This window comes from Protomyctophum bolini (genome assembly GCF_963924005.1).
Source record: "Protomyctophum bolini genome assembly, chromosome: 10".
In the NCBI taxonomy this organism is placed as follows: domain Eukaryota; kingdom Metazoa; phylum Chordata; class Actinopteri; order Myctophiformes; family Myctophidae; genus Protomyctophum; species Protomyctophum bolini.
The window spans coordinates 17090760-17106482 of record NC_137871.1 but is presented as its reverse complement, the minus strand read 5'-3'; the positions used below and the strand labels follow the sequence as shown (position 1 = coordinate 17106482).

The 15723-nt window shown below is 40.5% G+C and overlaps 2 protein-coding genes across 2 annotated transcripts in view; both read left to right on the top strand.

The window, feature by feature from the left end:
- LOC308322173 (protocadherin gamma-B4-like) overlaps positions 1-5739 on the top strand; it is a gene marked incomplete at both ends in the record, with an annotated part of 149917 nt that extends 144178 nt beyond the window's left edge. The window contains 3 exons of the mRNA XM_080773365.1: positions 3872-3967; positions 4835-5047; positions 5722-5739. Coding sequence (XP_080629491.1) covers positions 3872-3967; positions 4835-5047; positions 5722-5739 — 327 coding nt within the window. The remainder of the gene's footprint in view (positions 1-3871; positions 3968-4834; positions 5048-5721) is intronic.
- LOC308322104 (protocadherin gamma-A2-like) lies at positions 311-2698 on the top strand (the record flags this gene model as incomplete). Its single annotated transcript, XM_080773302.1, has 1 exon — positions 311-2698. The coding sequence occupies one exon, from the start codon at positions 311-313 to the stop codon at positions 2696-2698; it is 2388 nt and encodes a 795-aa protein (XP_080629428.1).
- Positions 5740-15723: the final 9984 nt, after the last annotated feature.

The following is a 15723-nucleotide window of genomic DNA, read 5'->3' as shown; positions in this document are numbered from 1 at the left end:
TTTGTATTACTCGTGCATGCTATTGTCTGCTCTGAACACGTAGAGCCGCTGTTGGTCAGGGTGTTGCAGCTTTAGAGGAGTTATCCAGGAGTACCGCCCTATATATTCTCGAAATCATGGAGAGAAAGAGAAAAGAATAGTGCGACCGGACCAGTCTGTGTGTTAGTGAACGCGAAGGATTACATTGTGAATCTTTTTTTAAATCAATTTGTGGAACATTTATTTGGGATTTTAACAGTTTTGGAGGTTCATGGGATATACTGTGAATACCGAAAGGATATTGTATTTACTGGGAACCTCGGATAGAACAATGAAGCGGCAAGTACTGTTTATCTCGGTCCTCTGTCTCAGTTCAGTGCTCGGACAGATCAGCTACTCCATTCCTGAGGAAATGGCAAAGGGGTCTTTAGTCGGTAACATTGCTCAGGATTTAGGATTGGATGTGAAAAGACTAAAATCAGGTAAAGCTCGTATTTTTACGAAAGGCAGTGCAGAATACATCGAGCTCAATAAAGAAAAAGGAGTCCTCCTCATCAAAGAGAGAATAGACAGAGAGTCATTGTGTGGCCAATCGACTCCATGTGCTTTACATTTCCAGATAATATTAGAAAATCCAATGGAATTTTACAGTATAACTATTGAGATAAAAGACATTAATGATAACCCCCCAGCCTTTGAAAAGAGCGATGTTGAAATTAAAATCAGCGAGTCCGCTGCAAATGGCGCAACATTCATTTTAGATAGAGCCAGTGATCTAGACGTAGGCGAGAATGGTTTGCAAGCCTATATCCTAAAACCAACTGATAATTTCTCCCTTAAAATGCACAACCAAGCGGATGGGACTAACAATGTCGAGATGGTCTTACAGACACCTCTTGACAGGGAGAAAAATGAACAGATATCGTTAGTTTTGACCGCAATAGATGGAGGTGAACCGCAGATGTCAGGAACAATGCAGATTCTGATCACAGTCTTGGATGCCAATGACAATGCCCCTGTTTTTACGCAATCTGTTTATAAGGCTTCCATAAGAGAAAATGCTCCATTAGGAACAGTTGTAACGACAGTTACCGCAACAGACGCAGATCACGGCTCTAATGGTAGAATCAGTTATTCAATTTCAAGCATGATGGATTACGCTCGAGGAATATTTGAAGTAAATGAAAATGGCGACGTTAGCCTGGTCGCAAATATTGACTATGAAAAGGCTAGACATTTCCAAATAAACATCCGTGCAAGTGATGGGGGGTTAACCGGTTCATGTAAAGTGATAGTTGACGTCTTAGATGTAAATGACAACAAACCTCATATTCATATTATGTCTAAATCAAATGTGATATCAGAGGATTCCAAACCCAACACTGTTGTCACAATGATAAATATCGAAGATGCTGATTCAGGCGAAAATGGCGAAGTAAAATGCAATATTAATGATGATATTCCTTTTGTAATGAAATCTACATCAAATAATTTCTATAGCCTAGTGACAGACAGTGATTTAGACCGAGAGAGAGTCTCTGAGTATAACATCAGTGTGACGTGTTCTGATGAGGGAGTGCCTTCACTCTCCAGCAACGTCATTCTCAATTTAAAGATTTCAGATGTGAATGACAACGCTCCTGTCTTTGAAAGGGCATCATATGAGGCCTATATTGTAGAAAACAACACACCAGGACTCTCTATATTCAAAGTAAAAGCCAGAGACACTGACTGGAACCAGAATGCTCGTGTTTCTTATATACTGGAGGACTATTATATTAATGGAGTGCCAGTCTCCTCATATGTGTCTGTTAACGCTGATAGTGGAGTCATACATGCAGTGCGTACTTTCGACTATGAGCAGATCAAGGATTTCCAGTTCTGTGTCAAAGCTCAGGATGGGGGCTCTCCTCCACTCAGTAGTAATGTGACTGTGAAAATACTGATCCAGGACCAGAATGACAATGCTCCTCAGGTTCTGTATCCAGTCCAGAGTGGCGGCTCTCTGGTGGCTGAAATGGTGCCTCGTTCAGCAGATGTGGGCTATCTGGTCACTAAAGTGGTGGCTGTTGATGTGGACTCTGGACAGAATGCCTGGCTCTCTTATAAACTACAGAAAGCACCAGACAGGGTGCTGTTTGAAGTGGGATTACAGAATGGAGAAATAAGAACCATCCGTCAAGTCACTGATAAAGACGTTGTGAAACAAAGGCTGACTGTTATAGTGGAGGACAACGGACAGCCCTCTCGTTCAGCTACAGTCAATGTTAACGTGGCGGTGGCTGACAGCTTCCCTGATGTTATCTCAGAGTTCACTGACTATACACAGAAGGAATACAATGACAATCTGACTTTTTACTTAGTCTTGGCTTTGGCTGTAGTTTCCTTCCTCTTCATCACGTGTATAGTTGTTATTATATCAGTGAAAATATACAGATGGAGACAGTCCCGCCTCTATCATTCCAGTCTCCCAGTGATTCCATATTATCCACCACGTTACTCAGACACTTTGGGAACAGGAACTCTCCCCCATGTGTACAATTATGAGGTGTGCAGGACGACTGACTCCAGAAAGAGTGCAGACTGCAAATTCAGTGGTGCTGGCATTCAGAATATAATAATGGACCCAAATAATACAGGCACAATGCAACGGATACAGAGTGAAAAGAGCATCCTGGATGAACCAGACTCTCCTATAGAGGTTAGACGTATTTTTTAATCTGTAACTTACGTATAGAAAATCATTTGGCTGTCACTGGTCGTTTCATTTTCAGCACCATGGACAGCAATTTGCAGTTTTCTTTCCTTTCCTTTCTCTCTGTCCTTTCAAGTATAGCCTAATATACTTGATATTAGGTATAGGTATATGTCTGTCTGTCTGTCTGTCTGTCTGTCTGTCTGTCTGTCTGTGGATATAGAGCAGACGTTGTAGATAATACATCTTGAAATGTAATCTGAGACATAGCCTATCATTGTAATATACGTTTAGGTCTCTAAGTGCCGCTGTTGGTTAGTGTGAGGAGCATGCCACACATTTCGTCCTCCCATTTCTGTTCGCATTGGAGGTCCATAATGTAGTAGCCTGTAGCTATAGCCTACAATGCAACCAGACATCACATTTAATCCAGCTATAGACTTTATTGTTTTTAACGCGTTGGCGTCATCATACACCCCGTGTATGAGTGTTTTATTTTTTTAAATCAGAATGGAGATCCTTTCTTTCAATCGAGGAACAATTACATGGACGCTGCTTCTGTGCTGCCTATTCTTCGAGGTATCGCACGGACAGGTCCGCTATTCTATTCCCGAAGAGATGGCCACGGGCTCAATAGTGGGAAATATTGTCCAAGACCTCGGTTTGGATGTTAAGCGGCTGAAATTTGGTCGGGCACGGATTTTTACCGAGGACGGAAGTGAGTACATCGGTCTGAATGTCGACAAAGGGACCTTAGTAGTGAAAGAAAGGATAGACAGAGAAGAGATGTGCAGACAAGTATCTCCCTGCTCTCTGCATTTTCAGATTATATTGGAAAATCCCATGGAACTGCATCGAATCAACGTCGACATTTTAGATATTAATGACAACGCTCCAGTTTTCAATAAAAGGGAAATGAACTTTCAAATTAGTGAACTGGCTGTTAACGGGGCTCGTTTTTCTCTCGACAGTGCCAAAGATCCCGACGTTGCGTTGAATACTGTCCAAACATATAAACTGAATCCTACAGATAATTTCAAATTGAACGTCCTATCTCGTCCTGATCAGTCTAAATATATTGAAATGGTTCTGCAGACTCCACTGGACAGGGAAAAACATGAGAAGCACACACTGACACTGACAGCCTACGATGGTGGTAATCCTCAGAAATCGGGGTCTGTCAAAATAAACATTATTGTCTTGGACGCAAACGACAATGCTCCGGTATTCAGCCAGTCGGTGTACAGGATACTTGTTCCAGAAAACGCGTCGAAGGGCGCTGTTATTTTAACGGTCAGTGCCACTGATGCAGATCAAGGCACAAACGGAGAAATAATGTATTCGTTTTCTCAAAACGCTGATACTTCATCTCTTTTTAATATAGATCAGCAGACAGGGAAAATTACCATAAGCGGTGTCTTAGATTACGAAAAAAACAAACATTATGAAATTGATATTGAAGCTACAGACAAAGGAGGCTTAAGAGATACCAGCAAGGTGCTCATTGAATTAACTGACGTAAACGACAATGCTCCTGTGATTAGCATTATTTCTTTCTCCAACCCAATACCTGAGGATTCTACTCCAGAGACTGTAATAGCGATGCTTAATGTCAAAGACCTGGACTCTGGGAAAAATGGCATAATTAAATGTCGCATCAGTCCAGATTTACCTTTCAAAATAAAAGCTGGCTCGACTAATTTCTATAGTTTGGTGTCTGACGAGTTTTTGGACCGTGAAACAGTGCCAGAGTATAATATAACAATTACTGCCACAGACGAGGGGTCTCCCTCTTATTCCACAAACAAAACTGTTACTTTGAAGATATCTGACGTGAATGACAACGCCCCATTATTCCCACAGCAATCTTACACTGCATACATTGTTGAAAATAATTCACCTGGAAAGACAATTGTTTCGGTTAAAGCTGGTGATAGAGACTCTGGGAATAATGCACGCATTTCCTATTTCCTAGAAGATAGTCAAATGTATGGTTTGGTAGCCTCAGCTTACTTTTCAGTGAATGCAGAGAGTGGAGAAATACTTGCTGTGCGTTCCTTTGATTATGAACAAACAAAGCAGTTCAAAATTATTGTCAAAGCACAAGATGGGGGCTCTCCTCCACTCAGCAGTAATGTGACTGTGAATATAATGATTCAGGACCAGAATGACAACGCTCCCCAAGTTCTGTATCCAGTCCAGAGTGGTGGTTCTCTGGTGGCTGAAATGGTGCCTCGTTCAGCAGATGTGGGCTATCTGGTCACTAAAGTGGTGGCTGTTGATGTGGACTCTGGACAGAATGCATGGCTCTCCTATAAACTGCAGAAAGCCACAGACAGGGCGCTGTTTGAAGTGGGATTACAGAATGGAGAAGTAAGAACAATCCGTCAAGTCACTGATAAAGATGCTGTTAAACAAAGACTGGCTGTTATAGTGGAGGACAACGGACAGCCCTCTCGTTCCGCTACAGTCAATGTTAACGTGGCGGTGGCTGACAGCTTCCCTGAAGTTCTCTCAGAGTTCACTGACTTTACACACGATAAGGAGTACAATGACCTCACTTTTTACTTAGTCTTGGCTTTGGCTGCAGTTTCCTTTCTCTTCATCACATGTTTAGTTGTTATCATATCAGTGAAGATATACAGGTGGAGACGTGAGCGCCTGTTTTGCAAATCCAGTGGGAATCTTCCTGTTATTCCATATTACCCACCCACATATGCAGACATCAGTGGGACAGGCACTTTGAAGCATGTGTTCAATTACGACGGATATGGAACAACTGACTCTCGGAAGAGTGACATGAAGTGCACCCGCCCATTCAGTCAGAGCACTTTGAGTGTTGACCATAGTGGCATGAGAACTGTGCCCAGGCAAAACCCTGGGTCAGAGGATTTAATCACAGAGGTGAGGCCTTCATCTCTCCATCGGTTCACCTGATCACAAAGAGCTGATGCAATATGGATCTGCTTATTGTTCACTTAAGTTAACTCTCAAAGGTTTTGTGTGCAGTCTCAGTTATTCTGTGATTTTTGACAATTTCTTGTCAGGCCAAGAACTATTTGTGAAGTATTTGATCTTCAAGGGCATGCTGGCATATTTATTTAGCGGTTTGAAAATCCACCATAGAAAGCATTCTTCTATATGGCATGTAGTGCTTGTGTTGCTCTTCCAGTTCTTTATCAGAACAAGCATGCCATAAGCAACCTCCACTTAGTTTGCACCTCTACTTACCATAATGGTATAACAGCATGAGGATCTGTGTGCTTAGAATGTCCTTAGGGTATCTTGCACATGTTGTACCTGTATGATGGACCTGTATGATTTCACATGGATTTGTGATGAAGCCGGTTAGTTTAAGACCTTATTATTAGCTTCTTGCATACATATTATTATGTGTTCATTCTAATTCAGGACATAGCATATACAGAAGTTCAATATAGCCTATAATTTAGGGCATATAGGCCTATGGTATATAGCAGTTTGATTAGGAGAGACATGTATGCCTGTATTCACAGACAGGGCCCTAAGACGGGTTGTGGATTTGTAGCAATAATGCAGATTTTGAAATGTCAATTTAAATAGATATAGATGCATGATATATGATGACTGAAAAGGAGGTATACACTGCTTAAAGGAGAAGGATTAATTGGAAAGGTCTTCCTGATTGAGAACATGCATTTTGACTTTAGCGTGTATTTGTAGCATTTTGTTTGTTTTAAAGATATGAACTGCTTGACATAGGAAACCTAATGCAAGGAAATGACTGGGCTTGAGACCAGATTTAATTGATGGATGGTTCCATGGTGTTGTGTGTTGTGATGATGGTACAGATACAGTCTATTAAGTCATTGAGATCAGGGTGATATACTTTATATACACAGGAAGTCTCATTACAAGCTTCTTGCATGTGGCAAAACTAGAAACAATATTTGCATTCATTGCAGTGCCCGTTCCATGTTTGTACAGACCTATGAGTTAACAAATCTATGTTCAATTGAAGTGTGAAAAACCATTTATATCACCATACATACATGCAATATGCAGTAGATCTAACTGCAATTTGAAGAGTGAATGGAAATGTACTTGGTTGCTGCTGTACTGAAGCATCACTGCAGAGGGATCTTTCCTCCCATACACGCACAACACACGCATGCACACACATGCACACACAAGCACACTGCACTGTTTATGTGACCTAGTTCCCTAACACAGTGCTATATATATATACATATATATATATATATATGTTACACTGTTTATATACAGGAAAAGATAGCGATAGCTGAGAAGAAAACGAAAGAAAGATGAATATGGTTAAAGAAAGGTGCATTGAAAGGCATGGAAGTGAAATGTAAAATAGGCTGTGATTGAGAATGAAGAGGGTATGAGGCTGTCACAGAAGGCAGCCTGAGAAAAAGGGAGGTTGAGAGATGAAGAGAGTGAGATAGACGGCAGGGGGGAGGGGAAGGCGCATGGTAACCGGCCCTCTTTCCACCATCCAATGTGCAGTATCTGTGTTAGTGGTGAACCAGCAGCCATTTTGATGTGCAGCCCTCTTTGTCTGCATGGTGAAAGGGCTTTAAAGAAGCCTGATATGTGAAACAGGGTGTGATATATATAGGGCTAAATGGATTGACTGCACTATGAAGGGCAAGAGACTTGGTGACAAACCTACAGTATGAGAGAGAGAGAGAGAGAGAGAGAGAGAGAGAGAGAGAGAGAGAGAGAGAGAGGGGGGGGGAGAGAGAGAGAGATGGGGGGGGAGAGGGTAGGGCAGAGGGAGTAATAACTCCATTATTTAGACTACAGTATAGAAAATGCCAAATAACTGAGAAAACAGGCATGGGGCAATTGTGTACAATTGAAACATTGCAAAGCAGTTCAGGGAACTGTGCTGATCCTGCATTGCTGTGCAGTTGCTTGTTGTCAGTCACATCATATTATGATGCTATAGTTTTAGTCCTCTGTGAAAACATATTTCTTACATGATTCCTTCTGTTCCTCCATTCCTCTAAACCAGGCAGTATAGGTCTTTAAAAAGGTTCATGCCCTGCAGTAGCCAGGCCTTAATGTTTACCTTTCAACACAAGGGAATAATTACCGTCCATATGGCTTTCACCTGCACCCCATAATGTTAACTCTCGCAGAGGGAGACTCATACAGGAAGTAGTAGTAGCAAACCCAGTTAGATTGCCTCATAAACTGGGTATAATTTACAGTTGTTTTTATCTACTCCACACACATATATTAACTCTGTAATAAAGTGTATAACTTGATGTAGGCCTATTGCTGTCTACTATGAGGCTGAAGGCATGGTCTTGTATTGAATATTGTTGTTTCTGAGAATATTTTTTCTTGTCATTGAGTTTTAATTTACCACCTGACTGGCCCAGGCCAATGGGTTGGTGTATGTGTCTTGCTGCCAGTGGGGTCTCTATATCCGCTATAAGGTCTGTGCTTTTATGTGACATTTGAAAATACAGGTAGACATGCCGCCACTCGTAAAAAAGCACACACTTTAGTTTTACTGCGTGAACTTTGTTTTCTCGCAGGATGCAGCCTGTCATCATCAGTATTATTATCCCACATCTGTGACTGCTTTGTCGGCTCCGACTGGCGTTTTTGAACCACTCGGTGTCTGTTCTCAGGCTCGTTAGCTGGGAGAGAGTTTTACTGAGCACTGTAAATCCTGGTGGTCACAGTGGCTTCATGGGGGTCAGAGCTCACAGACACACCAAAGCTGTACTGAATGGTTCCGTCTGTTTGTCATGATTTGTATTGTTTTTAAGTTCGGTTGTCCGTGTCATAAACAGTCACTGAAACCTGAAACATTTCCCTAATGGACCCTTTTCACAGAGCTATAGCTAATAAAGTCTGTTTGATTTAGGTGAGCTCAAGAACAAGCATTGACAATAGTCAATATTATAATTACTATAATGTTTGCTAACTAGTACACCTACATCAAATGAAAGTAGCCTCTATTCATTGTATTAGCTCCGACTGTCCTTACCCAGTTATGAAATGCCTGTCAGAAAGAATTATTGCTCAAATGTTTTACATTTATGATGATCAAAAGCCCTTGCAAAGGTTGCAAACGTTCTACTTTTCTAAACCTTTCCATGACATTCCCATGCATGTTCCCATGCATGTCATAGCATACTGAATATTGCTATTTCATCATGTACAGTATTTGTATTAGAACAAAATTGATCATTTACATCATCAGTAACTGATGCAATTACCCTTCAGTGTCTGCTGTACCAAAAGGAAGCATTTACCAAATTCACAGGCCCATAAAATTATATTGGCAGACATTTGGGATTAACATCATCAGCAGAATCCTTCTCTTATGCCTTTTGAGCTGAGAAGCTTGCCGTTCCAACAGCCACTTCCTGTTCCTACAGGCACGAGCTGTTGTTTATACTTCCTCCTTAGCATGTCTGTTGAACAGCTGTTTATGTGTGTGAGGTTGGAGGATCCAGACATAGCCTCCTGTATGTCAGCAGCACTTATAGTACAGTCTGTGTGTGTGTGTGTGTGTGTGTGTGTGTGTGTGTGTGTGTGTGTGTGTGTGTGTGTGTGTGTGTGTGTGTGTGTGTGTGTGTGTGTGTGTGTGTGTGTGTGTGTGTGTGTGTGTGTGTGTGTGTGTACTTTTGTTGCACCAGCAATGGCAATGAAGGAATTGAAATTAAGTAGTACAATTATGAACAGTACAGGTTAACTTGGACGTTTTGAGTGGCCAAGCTGTCACCTGTAATCCTGGATCATCGTCTTCTCCTGCCAGATCCTTGGCTTGAAGTCTGTTTATGCTTGGGAGTGACTGCATTCCCTGACATAAAGCACAGCACAGATACATCACAGCTCAGTATACATTCACCATTGCATTAAACTTTACAGTGATCAAATTAAACTTGCTCCATTTCTAATGTGATTAGCCCTCATCTGAAGAGGTCCTGCCATTTGTGGCGATACAATCTATGTTTTATACACATCAATTGTGTGGACAATTGACTAATACATTAAATGAACACTCTGCATTATGGATATGTTGATATGCCTGCCCTTTCATACATTTCAAGTGCCATACATCCCTGCATGTGAAAGAGAGAAAAGAATCCTTAGCTCTAAAAGCTGTGCTGTTTATGTTGTTCCATATATTTAGTTCCAATGGCATTATTCCAGTGGTGGAATTGTTTTATAGGTTTGCTCTGTTAAATCCAAATGACATATTGTTGCCTTTGATGGAGAGATGGTCCACTGATACGTAAACTGTATGATGTCTTAGACTTAGATCATTAGTAGATACTGTTAGTAGGTAGGTAGGTAGGTAGGTAGGTAGCTAGGTAGGTAGGTAGGTAGGTACTGTTAATAGAAGTAGGGTGTTATTATTGGGTGTGATATTCTAGCAATAAGCAAAAGCACTAGACTACATAGCAAGCACACACATGCAGTATATATATATTATACTATAACCTTTCCCCCTATTTCAACATCTGTGTGAATGTGTCTTCTAGTGACCTGCATGGAACTGTGGCAATCTGGACATGCTGATCCTTTGGAAAGGATTACATCAGTGTAGAAGGGTGTGGCAGTGGGTCAGAGGCAGAGACTACACACTGTCAAATAATGAGTGTTAATTTAACTTGAGTTTAGACAGACACATTCAGGTATATGGACCAAATAACACCAGACTTCCAATACAGAGAAGCCACAGTGGATGTGAATGTCATTCTACTGCAAGGTGTGGCAAGGTGCATGGTACTTAAAGACAACAATGATCAGTGCATTTGTTGACTTCTGACTTTTTCTCTTTCACCTGTATCATTCTATATTTTCTCCCTTTTATTAATCTGTCTGTTTACATTAGATCTTATTATCACCTCTGTTACTCTCTCTCCTTAAAACACTATCAGCTGTTTTTGCACTATGACCTATAATGATATGAAGAATATATGTAGGAATATCATTCATCACAATGTTTTACTGATTATGATAGTTGTTCATTGGATTATTAGCTGTTTAACATTGTAGCTAGAGCTGGTTTGTTTGCTACAAGGCACTCGTGGTCTCAGACTGTCCTCCCTTTCTCATTTTCTCTCCTGATCCCGTTCACTCTCTGCATCCTTCCCCTCCCCCTCTTCATCTCCAGCTGCACCATTCTGCTGCAGAGAGAGAGAGAGAGAAAGAGAGAGAAAGAGAGAGAGAGATATTGCTTTTATACAGGACATTTTGTCCAGGCTGTATACAAAGCCATCCTTTGGCATGTTGGGTTAATTCATGCTTGCTGTATGTAGTTCACAATGTGCGAGTGCAAAGCTCAGTCCCGTGTCAGTTTGCAACCATTTGTAAAGAGATTAGTTTATGTAACCTGGCAATATGAGGCTGTGTGTTATGATTGAATATTGTATGCCGTTGTCTATAAGGACACTTTATCCTGAAAGATAAGAATATATATGATGCCAAACTCAATCTCCCTTTGTTGGCATCACAATTTCTCTTCCTTTCACTCTTCCTTTCTGCCTTTACCTCGTCCCCATCTCTTTTTTTTTTCATAGCTCCATTTCTTTTTCTTTTTTCATCATTGCCAGCTCCCAGGAAGCAAGTGGGTTGTGTTGCCACAGCAACAAGCTGACTCACTGGCAGGGCTGTACCACCTTCCTTTGGTCCACAGGGGGGCAGCAGCAAATGCAGCCCCCTGTGTGTGATAGATCCATGCAGCTGTTGGTAGAGAGAAGGCAGGTTGGACCCCTATATTGGGGCAAAGAGATGCAGCATGCTCAGGCTCATGTCTGGATTGTTGGGAGAAGGGGAGGGAGTGCTCCATGGTGTTTGGGGTGGGGGTAGGATTTAACATTCTGCCTATATTTGTTAATGATTAAATGTAAATGTATATTATATTGGCTCATGCACTTGCTTTTGGTGCCCCTTTCCTATTTTTTGGTTTTCTTTTTTGTTAATGTTTTGAGATAATGTGAGGTTGTAGTTTTATTGTTGTTTTTGTTTGCGTAATATAGATAGATAACAATTAATATTTGTCATATGACATATATGCTTGAGTCATGAGGTTTGTTAGTTGTAATCTGTTTGAGGTAAACAGTGTACCATCTTCCATAAGGATTATTTGACAGTAAGACTGTCTGCTTTGTTCTTCTTTGTCTAAAAAGCTGGACACCACCCACCCCACACACATCATGCCCTCCCTGACTGACACACTTGATCACAGCATGTAAGCAGATCATTAATAAGGCATCATGTTATCCCAGGGCATTGCCTTGAGGCCCCCTGCTGTTGCTAGTAGTGTAGTGTCTCTGTGCATCAGTGCAGGCCATGATGGCCATCGTCCATGCAGTGTACTAGTGGTGATCCTGGTTCCATATATAGTTCTGCTTGTGGTACAGAGTAGGGTGTTTTTAGATGGCCTGGTCAGATACTATTGTCACTGGCCCCACTTACACTTACATCCAAATGGGGTGAGATTGATAGTGGTGCATGGTCACTTTCTACAGTAGATCTTTTTGATGATCCCTTATATTTCTTTTCATTTCTCCTCCCAAATTGCCTGTTTGACTTTTTAGTTACACTTACACTAGTATCATTGTTACTTCTACTCCCCCCCCTCTATTTTGTGATAGACCTAGACCTAGACCTGTGTGTGTGTGTGTGTGTGTGTGTGTGTGTGTGTGTGTGTGTGTGTGTGTGTGTGTGTGTGTGTGTGTGTGTGTGTGTGTCTCTCTCTCTCTCTCTCTCTCAAAATAATATATATATATATGTATATTGCCTACTATTTCATTGAATTTATCTCCCTATATCTATCGCTGCCAGCCTGTACTATGTCACTCTTTCCCTGTTGTTCTTTAGTCTGTTTGTATGTGTGTGTCTCTCTCTCTCTCTCTCTCTCTCTCTCTCTCGTTCATTATCATTACCAATGTATGTTATTGTTTTGTAAATGTTTTATATTTTGTAATGTACCACACGTTCTCAACTGCCAAATGTGTGCCAAATGAAAATGACAGATTCATCTTTACATTGTCCATTTTCCATATATATTCACACACACACACACACACACACACACACACACACACACACACACACACACACACACACACACACACACACACACACACACTACACAAGATAGAAAGTATATATAGCAAAAGTATAACACTAAATCACTTTCAGTAAATACCAAATAAACATTGTCACTGGTGGGTGAAATGGTAAGTATATATATGGTTACTGTGATTCCCAAAGCCATGATCTATACTGAGCACCACTCTCACCGACATTTCTTTTCCTGTTTGTTCTCTTCCATGTTTCCTGCCTCTGCTGCTGCTGTTCTGCTGTTTGTTTCCTGTCTCAATGTCATATCCCTGTCCCTCCAAATAAGGTAAGAAATGTTCCTATATCTTACGTTTTTTCACTACAATGGTATTAAGTTCAACACATGAACCCCATTGTCCCTATTGAGCAAAACTAGCAGATCTACAAGCACTCACATGTGAGCTAGTTGATACGGTGTAGAGGTAAAAATATGGTGTAGAGGTAAAAAGGGGCCAATAGACCCTGAGGGACTCAATTAAGCATGGGTTCATGTGGTTACACACACACACACACACACACACACACACACACACACACACACACACATACTGATTATTCAGATTGATCAAGGGCAATGCATCATTTCACCTTGAAATTCACAGTGACTTTTTATACTTTGAAGTTGTGAACTCCAAATAATATATTTACATCATACATGAGGAAATAGAGCTCCATAAGTATTTGAACACCTATTATGTGTGATGTTTTGGCTCTGTTGTCATGGGCATCGAAGACAAATGCCTGATTTCAGACGCCGGGGTCATGCGGCGAACATAGATGTTCTACAAGCTCACAGTGCTTGTAGATCAGCTATGTTTGACAAGCTGCACTGTCAGGCTTACGCCTTTCCTAAATGTCCTGCAGGAGATTTTCCAACTCAGATGATCAGATCATATCTGCCTTTACCGATATGGGGACAGATTTCACATTTTGGTAAACTTTCTGCAATAGAAATGGAATATAGAGTTGCACCTACGTCTATGTCTCTGCAAATAGCATACATAGTAAACTATGTTACTTGCCAGCTATATATTGCTGTGCAGTGTGGATGGTGGTATTTGCTTTGCCTGGATCTATTTACTGAATAATTAATGCAACAACAACAGATAGTACATGCCTGTACAAATGCAGAACATCGATGTACATCGATGTCCAAATAGTGCAGATTTAAATTACATTTAACTATTATTTACATCAGATTCCATATTCAAATTCACTTAGCCTGTCTACCAGCTGAGCCATCTAGTCAAGGGAATATCTGGGGAATGAATTGGATGAACACAATAGATACTGGCATTAACTAAAGACATTGAATCATTGTCTTGTAGATATATTACATAATATGTAATATAGTGCATGCCACGTCGTGTAACAGTGTATTGTGTGTGGATGGGACAGCTTTGTTACAATCACAATGGAAAGTGAATTAAACATTATAGAGGCATATATTTTCTGTTCACTTTAAAAAAGATATATCACCTTTAAAAACTGTGAGCACAAATAATCTGACACACAGTGTGGGAAAAATACAGGTGTGGTACAAGATGTGGTTACAATGTGGTTCTCTCTACTTCACAGCTATTGATAAACTGGAACAGAACAGAAATGTAGACATCAATAAAAAAGAACACCAATCACAAACATTCAATCAAAAACGGACCAATCTACAGTTACAACAGTATACACTGCTGTACATACTTATCATGAGATTACACACTGCTGCATAGAATTTGGCATAATCAAGCAAGCAAGGTCATCATGACATAACCTCATATTGTGGCTCTTATAAAAAACAAATTAATTTATTACCACCGAAGTAAACAATAATTTTATCCTATAATATTGTAGGGTGTTTGAAGCTTAAGCTTAAGCTTTGTCATTAGACTCATTACCTGACTAAAGCAAACCTAACCAAATTATCAAATCAAATTGAACAATATATAGCACAATAAAGTTAAATCAAAAACAGTGTGAAACAGTGTCACATGAGCATCAAAATATAGAATTGTGTCATGCAAGGACAATAAGGTATAAATAATAACCCAGTGGTTCTCAAACCTTTTTATGTCAAGGACCCCCAAATTGACACCCATTTAAAAAGATATGCCAAGGACCCCCATTAGGGAAGATTTTTGGCTCTTGATTCTCAACTATTTTAATCTCAAAGACCCCCAGTTTGATATGCACAATTTATATTGCATAATCAATCTTAATGCATTTAGTTGGGGAGTGGAGACCCCCTGGAACTCCCTCAAGGATCCCCAGGGGTCCCCGGACCCCACTTTGAGAACCACTGATGTAACCTGCATTAGAGCTCTGGTCTATAAAGGTGGTAATACTGCAGCCATAGAGACACAACAGCCACTATTGAACTAAAGAAACCCACAAAAGGGAGTCACTACTGAAAAGTTGTTAAGTAAATGTTAAGCTCAATGTGGTATATTTAGTCATGAAGACAAACTGGACAAAGAAACTTCACTGCACAACTATTCATGGAGCTCTATTTAGTAATATAACTTCTAGGCCTACATGTTACATCTCAAACACACTGCAGCACTATGACGAGGCTAAATAAAGGGATACATAAAGTGTGAATGGCATGCATGTTTGGTTGAATTTTAAATTCAATCTTGTGTATATATTGTGTATATATATATACCTACTGTCATTAATTCGTAAGCCACACCAAGGATAAGGTAAGGCATATTACGTCACATGACGTCACTTTTTTTTTTTTTTACTAGGCTGATTATCACCAATATATGCCTATATAAAAAGCATCAAGCATATAATTATCATTTTACCACATCCCAACAACTCTGCAGTCAATGTGGTGCAGTTTATTGGTCTTTAAATGTCTCGGCATCATGGTGCCGTTCAGCGAGGGGAAGTGAACAGTGTTGTTTTGACTTCAAGCATGCCTGCTGTGCTGTAACGTAACGTGC